The sequence below is a fragment of the Bombina bombina genome, chromosome 3 (assembly GCF_027579735.1).
Source record: "Bombina bombina isolate aBomBom1 chromosome 3, aBomBom1.pri, whole genome shotgun sequence".
Lineage (NCBI taxonomy): Eukaryota > Metazoa > Chordata > Amphibia > Anura > Bombinatoridae > Bombina > Bombina bombina.
Window position 1 is genome coordinate 1,064,875,673 of NC_069501.1, and position 8,783 is coordinate 1,064,884,455.

The following is an 8,783-nucleotide window of genomic DNA, read 5'->3' on the forward strand; positions in this document are numbered from 1 at the left end:
AATGATTTTATTTTAGTGTTTGCGATGCGGGAGGGCCTCGGTTTAGGGGTTAATAGGTAGTTTATGGGTGTTAGTGTACTTTTTAGCACTTTAGTTATGAGTTTTATGCTACAGCTTTGTAGCCAATAATGCCAATAGTTTGCATTAACGCTCAGGCACTATAAAAGAAATGTTGCGTTTTAATTATACTGAACAACGTGATTTTGTAAAAATAGATTTGAGCTAATGCTACAAGCAATTGTTTTTAGCATTTTTATGCACAAATGAATGAACAAATTCAGATAAAATATTAATCATTAAGTTGACTTTTCATTTCAGTTCCCCTTCTCTAAAAACTGATGATATATTCCATCTTATCAGCAATCAAATCGTACAATTCACATGTTATTGTAATCATTAAATGCACCTGTTAATGTAAATCATACTGTACATCAAAAGTAATGCATCCTAATGGTTGTGAGAAAGTTATGGAATAACCCCAAGGTTTTTTTATTGTGTTCAAGCATTTTGAAAACAAGTAGAGGGATATTCAATTTAGTTATATTAATATTCTAAAAAACAAGATATGTTAAAATACATTAAATACATTGAGCATTGCAAGCAAAGCAATATTTCCCATAGGTGTGATCAGTTTAGCAGTTTGTAATGATGGGTGCCTGCCAGCTATGCCAAGCCCATTATTGCAGAAAACTGGTCCATTTACTTGCAACCAAACCCATCTCGTCAAACAGATAAAAAGGGAGGAAAGTCTCTGTTAGAACAAAGGGGCCAAATCTCCTTCAACCTGTCTGTTCCTTTTTGAGCTTCCCTTTTCTTTTTCTCCAAAAGCTAATATGACCTCTTACAGAAAGAGTGGAGGTGGAAACAAGAGCTTTAGTACCTGCTCAGTTGGTGGTAGAATGAGTGGGGGCTCTCGAACTGCAGGTGTCTCTGGATCACGCAGCGTTATTAACCTTGGTGGAAGTAGAAAAATATCCTTTGGTGCATCCAGTGTCCGTTTAGGGTCAAGTCATGGTGGTAGTGGTGGTGGTGCTGGAGGAGGATTTTGTGGTGTAGGAGGAGCTGGTGGTGGTGGAGGATATGGTGGTGGCGGTGGTGCAGGAGGATTTGGTGGTGCAGGAGGATTTGGTGGTTCAGGAGGATTTGGTGGTGGAGGAGGGGGATTTGGCGGAGTTGGCTTTGGTGGAGGAATTGGTGGTGGTGGACCTGGTGGGGACCCAGGTTTTCCTGTATGTCCACCTGGTGGAATCCAAGAGGTTACTTTCAACCAAAGCCTCCTGCAGCCACTCAATATAGAAATAGATCCAAACGCACAAAAAGTAAAAACAGAAGAAAGGGAACAGATTAAGACCCTCAACAACAAATTTGCTACCTTCATTGATAAGGTAAGATTTCATTTTAACAAGAATTACTGGCTTAATTATTGCATGCAATTTTTAGTGTACATATTTTGTCTACTACTGTTGATTTTGCTGTTTCCTTTTATGTATTGTCAACCTAGAAGTGTATTATACTGTAAGTTGCAGAACATTTTTGAGGAGCCAATTGGTTAAATTACATCTATACCTCTAACCCCCTATCTCTTGGTTTATAGGTCAGATTTTTGGAGCAGCAAAACAAAGTCCTAGAGACCAAATGGCGTCTTTTACAAGAACAGGGACAAAAAGGTGGCACAAAGAAGGTCAGCTTAGAACCCCTTTTTGAGGCTTTTATAAACAACCTAAGGAGGCAGCTGGATAGTATTATTAGCGAGAAGAGCCGTTTGGACAATGAACAAAAGAATATGCAACAGATGGTGGAGGAGTACAAAAAGAAGTATGTTTTTATTACATATTACATGCATAATTGAAATAAATTGCTTGATTTATATATTTTTGTAACTATATATCTGGATTTACTGAGTGCATAAAGGGCTCTCTAAATATATTACTTAAAAATACTATCTTTTCTTAACAGATATGAAGATGAAATTAACAAGCGTACAGCAGCAGAAAATGAATTTGTAGTGCTTAAGAAGGTGAGCTATGTTTATGTTATGGGAAACCATAATATATTGTAGGTAATACAATTAAGTGCATTTTAGTACTTATGTTAAAACAAGTTAACATTTAAAGCTTAATAAATAATTAGAAATATTAGAGTACTGTTGCTACCTAACCATGAAGTTTAGATTTGTCTAATTTCTGCAGTAGAAAATACTGTGTTGCTAACTAATGAAAAAAATATTTTTTTCTCAAGGATGTGGATTCTGTCTACATGACCAAAGTGGATCTGGAAACCAAAGTATTGAGTCTCACTGATTATATTGACTTCCTTAGATCTCTCTATAATGCAGTAAGTATTTTTGCTCTTTTATCAAAATGTTTGGAAGATGATCAAAGGTTTTAGTGAAATAGGAGATATTTTGTAGTACAAGTTTGTTAAGCCTGTTTTAATAACCTATATGAAAATAAATAAATGAATGAAAACGAAAAACAATTGTGGAACACATATATCTAGATAGTCAGTGCTTATTTCATTGTTTTCTGTTTCATGCAATATCTTTACATATTTACGAATATTAAAAAACATTACAGTATTTGTAAATGGATTGTATTGTTTGTTTGTCCCAGACATATACAATCACGGCACTAATATAAGGACTTCAAAAATATTACTAGAGCCCCACCAAGCCAAAGTACTTACTAAGTAACCAGTAATCCTTTACCTGGGCCTACAATTTCCCATTCATAGTAAAATACTGAATGCAAATTCCATTAAACAGCCACTTTGGACCAGGGAGCATATGCTACCAATGTTCTTCTGGATACTCATAAAAAATGACTTTCACTAGGATTTTATGTACAAATGTCAAAAACTGATCTTGCTGTACTTAATATATATATATATCTTAAATGACTTAGATTATATTCATTATATTAATTATGAAATGTTTGGGCTCCTTATATTTGTTATCGATTATTCAAAGTTTGTGAAATGTTTAAAGTGAAGCAATGTGAGTGCTGATTGGACCAAATATTACTGAACAAAATCTCTTTATGGTCTACAGGAATTATCCCAGACACAGCAGCAAAGCTCAGATACCTCTGTTATTCTGTCTATGGACAACAACCGTGACTTGAAGCTGGATGACCTCATCGCTGAAATTAAAAATCAATATGATATGATTGCAGAAAGAAGCAAAGCAGAAGCCAATCAAACATATGAAAACAAGGTATTTACAAGTTCACAACCCAATAATAACTTCTTATCATTTGATCCCTTATTAACTTCCAAAGGTTTTTAATGAAACCACACCCTTCATATATTATGAAATCAAGTTTCAGCCCATAAGGTCTTATGAAATGCTTGTTTTAGAATATCATTAATTCTTGCACCACCAATAATGTTCTACTTATGTATTTTAACATTTTCTAAATAACATTTATCAATTTTCTGAGAAATATTCACCATGTAGTTGTGTTTTGTATTAAATATGTGGGATGCACAAATATAGCCAATGCAAATAATTTAAACATTTGTTCTGTTCTATTAACAATAATTACTATTACAGTGGTCTATAATAGTTCCTTACATTTGTGTTTAAGGTTGCATTGTGGTTCCTTGACTAAAGTTGTCCCCCCCCCCATTCTGTAATAGTATAAAGTACTACAGGCAGTCGCAGGACAACATGGGGACAGTGTGAAGAATACCAAGAGTGAGATTGCAGAGCTAAATCGTATGATTCAGAGACTGAAGTCTGAGATAGAGAATGTCAAAAAACAGGTAATTCTATCAGTTGATGAGCAGTAGTGCGAACCTTTAAATTTAAATTGAAACAAATATAGCACTTTATTAGCAACAAAAAAGAACGCACAGACATATACACATATACACATATACACATATACACATATACACATACACACATACACATATACACATATACACATATACACATATACACATATACACATATACAAATATCCACATATCCACATATCCACATATCCACACACACACATATACTCACATACACACATATACACATATCACATATACACATATACACATATACACACATACACACATACACATATACACATATACACATATACACATATACACATATCACATATACACATATACACATATACACATATACACACATACACACATACACATATACACATATACACATATACACATATACACATATACACACATACACACATACACATATACACACACTCACACATATACACATATACACATATACACATATACACATATACACACACTCACACATATACACATATACACACATACACACATACACATATATACATATACACATATACACATATACACACACTCACACATATACACATATACACATATATACACATACACATATATACATATACACATATACACATATACACACACTCACACACATGTTTATATAATGTGTTTAAATAATGTTTTATATGGATGACAGAATTTCTTTAGCACACCTTCATTAATATATGAAAGGTTTACAAATTGCTCCGTAATTATTATAGATGGAATGGTCCTTAATAAATTATTCCTATTTTTTTCTAAATGCAAATGAAGATAACAAGCTAGATTTTTCATTGGTTTTATATCAGTTTAAAGCCTCAAATCGTCATGAATAAATGTTTAAATAGCTTGCACCTTTTGTAACCTATCTAAACTCAGCTGACAAAGACCAGTGCTTGTATATATAAGGGAATATCATAATGCTCAAAACAGGACCATTTATTTTTGTATTTATAGATTACAGCTCTCCAGACATCCGTTACTGAAGCTGAAGAACGAGGTGAACTTGCTTTGAAAGATGCTAGAGATAAATTGAAGGAACTTGAAGATGCTCTAAAGAAAGCCAAGGAAGACGTGGCCCGCCAACTGCGTGACTACCAGGAGCTATTGAATGCTAAGCTGGCACTTGACATTGAAATTGCCACATACAGGGCACTGCTGGAAGGAGAAGAGGACAGGTTAGTTTCACATTTTGTACTATTCATGTTTTGAATTAGCCTTAAGAATGACAAAATAAAAGTTGACAAAGAAAATGCATTTTCCTTCGATGTGTGCATCATACAACATATGCATCATACTAAAAGTACAGGATGTATTTCCCAATCAAATGTTTAATTATGCACACACACAAAAACACGCACACTTAAAAAGAAGTATATAGAGAGAACACTATCTGTAAAATATAATAAAAAGATGAAAAGAGACAGTCTAGAATATTTTTTTCCGGAAACTGGCAGCTATTTTTTTTATCAGTTTCATATTCAAATCTTTGAAAAAAAAGTTTCATCAGCACCAAAATACAGCTGGGAAACTGAGACCTTCCAGCACACTACAAATGATTTATTTCTCATTTTATCCTGTAGTTTATCTCTGAAAAATATAGTTACTCCATTGCTTCCAGAAAGGCTTTAGTACATCCTGCAAGATTCTGAACACTGTCCCTGCAATATTCTACACAGTAATTGCTTGATCAGTGTAGGAGCTCCTTTATATCTGTCCCTAACTGGCCACAACAAAGAGAATAAGATAAACAATACTACAAAGACATTTCAAGGGGTATTTTCCAAAATGTTAAACCAATCTAAATTTTGCTCACAAAACTACAGTATCAATGCTTTTAAAGCATTTATTTTGAATTCAGATAATTTGCAGTGTGGTAATAAAATGCTGATATATAGAGACTGTAATTGCCATTTAAATACATTTATTGTAGAATGTTTTATCAGTGATTAATGATATGACAATCTAAATAGTTCTTAAAGAATACGTTTTCATGAGATTTTTTCTTCTTCACAGAATGTCTGGACAGGTAGTGAGCAACGTGAGCATCTGTAAGTATAAATAAGGTTAATCATTGCTAAATGTATTTGTAGGCTTTATTTTATCACTATCAAACCTAACTTTTAATTTGTAATTTTAGCTGTTGTCGGTGGTAGCTCATCAAGCATGCAAGTAGGCGGAGGAGGAGGTGCTGGAGGAGGTGCTGGAGGAGGTGCAGGAGGTGGCTATTGCTACGGACCTGGTGGTGGCGGCTACGGATCTGATGGTGCCGGCGGCTACGGATGTGGTGGCGCCGGCGGCTACGGATCTGGTGGAGGCTATGGAGTTGGTGGAGGAGCTGGAGGAGGATACAATACAGGATACGGAGGAGGAGAATGTGCACCAGGTGGTGGCGGTGGCCAATACAGCCGTTCAAGTGGAAGCAGAAGCTCAACAGTCACAACAAAGAAGCAAACCTATTAAACAATGTCATACTGACAGCAAGCATCAACCCTTCAAAGCCAGATTTCACTAAAATTTTGTCCCTCTGTCAAAACATATGTATGTCTAGTATGTTTAAATATAGCATCCTGGCACTGTTGCAATGATCAGCTGACACATTTGAGTGTAGTGAAGTATACAGCACTTCGGAGCAAGCAATAGTTTCAAACAGTAGATATTCTCTGAAAATATAAAGAACAGTAGAAAAACCAAATTTATTAAGATATAAATTTGCATGGAACTAATTGCAATCTGGTCCTGTAAATCCCTGCTTGTCTTTTTATTGGAAAGGTGGTGTACTAGGTGTTTTGTATATAAATAGTGGATCTTCAAATTCCAGGCTAGAATTTCCTCACTTTTCTGTATATCTTCAATAAACTGCATATGGAACTTAAGATTTGTTGTAGTCTTTCTCTAATATATTTATATGACTTTTTTAAAGCATAAACACATAAGGATAGATTATGAGTCTTGCGTTATGAGTAAAAAAGCAGCATTAAGCCTCATATGCTGCTTTTTTACTACCGCTGCTATTGCGAGTCTTGCAGATTTAGGGGCACCGCACACTTTTTTGGCCTTACCGCAAATCAACTTACGCAAATTGCATAAAGTCCTTTTCAATGGGACTTCCATAGCGCCGATATTACAAGCTTGTCCTGGGAGGCCAAAAAGTGAGCAGTACACCCTATCCCGTCAAGATTCGTAACACATTTTAAAGTCAGTAGTTATGAGTTTTGCACTACAACGCTGTAGCATAAAACTCACAACTAAAGTGCTAAAAAGTACACTAACACCCATAAACTACCTATTAACCCCTAAACCAAGGCCCTCCCGCATCGCAAACACTAAAATAAAATTATTAACCCCTAATCTGCCGCTCCAGACATCGCCGCCACTAGCATAAACATATTAACCCCTAAACCGCCGCACTCCCGCCTCGCAAACACTAGTTAAATATTATTAACCCCTAATCTGCCGCCCCTAACATCGCCGCCACCTACCTACATTTATTAACCCCTAATCTGCCACCCCCAACATTACCGCCACTATACTAAATTTATTAATCCCTAAACCTAAGTTTAACCCTAACCCTAACACCCCCCTAACTTAAATATAATTAAAATAAATATAAATAAAAATTACTATCATTACCTAAATAATTTCTATTTAAAACTAAACACTTACCTGTAAAATAAACCCTAAGCTAGCTACAATATAACAAATAGTTACATTTGTTATATTTTTATTTTACAGGCAAGTTGTATTTATTTTAACTAGGTAGAATAGTTACTAAATAGTTATTAACTATTTAATAACTACCTAGCTAAAATAAATACAAATTGACCTGTAAAATAAAACCTAACCTAAGTTACACTAACACCTAACACTTTAAGTAAATAAATTACCAAAATTAAATACAATTAACTTAATTCAATACAATTAGCTAAATTACAAAAAAAACAAAAACACTAAATTACAGAAAATAAAAAACAAATTACCAGATCTTTAAACTAATTATACCTAATCTAACAACCCTATCAAAATAAAAAAGCCCACCCAAAATAAAAAAAATCCCTAGCCTAAACTAAACTACCAATAGCCCTTAAAAGGCCCTTTTGAGGGGCATTGCCCCAAAGAAATCAGCTCTTTTACATGAAAAAAAAAATACAAACAACCCCCCCAACAGTAAAACCCACCACCCACACAAACAACCCCACAAATAAAACCCTAACTAAAAGAAACCTAAGCTCCCCATTGCCCTGAAAAGGGTATTTGGATGGGCATTGCCCTTAAAAGGGCATTTAGCTCTATTGCAGCCCAAACCCCTAATCTAAAAATAAAACCCATCCAATACACCCTTAAGAAATACTAACACTAACAACCAAAAATCCACTTACAGTTTTGAAGAGCAGACGGGCAGAAATCTTCATCCAGATGGCATCTTCTATCTTCATCCTTCCGACGCGGCTCCATTTTCAAGACATCCGGAGCGGAGCATCCTCTTCAATCGACGGCTTCTTCTACAATGACAGTTCCTTTAAATGACGTCATCCAAGATGGTGTCCCTTAGATTCCGATTCGCTGATAAAATTCTATCAGCCAATCAAAATTAAGGTTGAAAAAATCCTATTGGCTAGAGGGTGTTAGTTCATGTGTGCCATATACATATCATTTTGCTCACGCACGTGGAGTTACCTAGTAGTCAGCACTGATTGGCTAAACTGCATGCCTGTCAAAATAACTAATATAAGGGGGCAGTCTGCAGAGGCTTAGATACAAGGTAATCACAGAGGTAAAAAGTATGTTAATATAAGAGTATTGGTTATGCAAAACTGGGGGATGGGTAATAAAGGGATTATCTATCTTTTTAAACAATAACAATTCCGGATTAGACTGACCCTTTAACCAAATGTGCTGCTTACGTTAGCGGTGAGCTTGTAAAACGTGCTCGTGCACAATTTCCCCATAGGAATCAATGG

At 35.2% G+C, this 8,783-nt stretch overlaps 1 protein-coding gene across 1 annotated transcript; it reads left to right on the forward strand.

Annotated features, from left to right (window-relative positions):
- Window positions 1-778: 778 nt before the first annotated feature.
- Window positions 779-6,698, forward strand: LOC128654425 (keratin, type II cytoskeletal 1-like). Its single transcript, XM_053708332.1, has 9 exons — window positions 779-1,385; window positions 1,595-1,815; window positions 1,957-2,017; window positions 2,239-2,334; window positions 3,050-3,214; window positions 3,640-3,765; window positions 4,780-5,000; window positions 5,839-5,873; window positions 5,963-6,698. The coding sequence occupies exons 1-9, from the start codon at window positions 834-836 to the stop codon at window positions 6,283-6,285; spliced, it is 1,800 nt and encodes a 599-aa protein (XP_053564307.1). The 5' UTR covers window positions 779-833; the 3' UTR covers window positions 6,286-6,698.
- The last annotated feature ends 2,085 nt before the right edge of the window (window positions 6,699-8,783 follow it).

Bases quoted from the DNA above. Each gene is read 5' to 3' on its own strand.
- LOC128654425 (XM_053708332.1), top strand. From the start codon at position 834: ATGACCTCTTACAGAAAGAGTGGAGGTGGAAACAAGAGCTTTAGTACC. The intron at 1,386-1,594 runs GTAAGATTTCAT...CTTGGTTTATAG, and splicing joins TTGCTACCTTCATTGATAAG to GTCAGATTTTTGGAGCAGCA. The intron at 3,766-4,779 runs GTAATTCTATCA...TTGTATTTATAG, and splicing joins TAGAGAATGTCAAAAAACAG to ATTACAGCTCTCCAGACATC.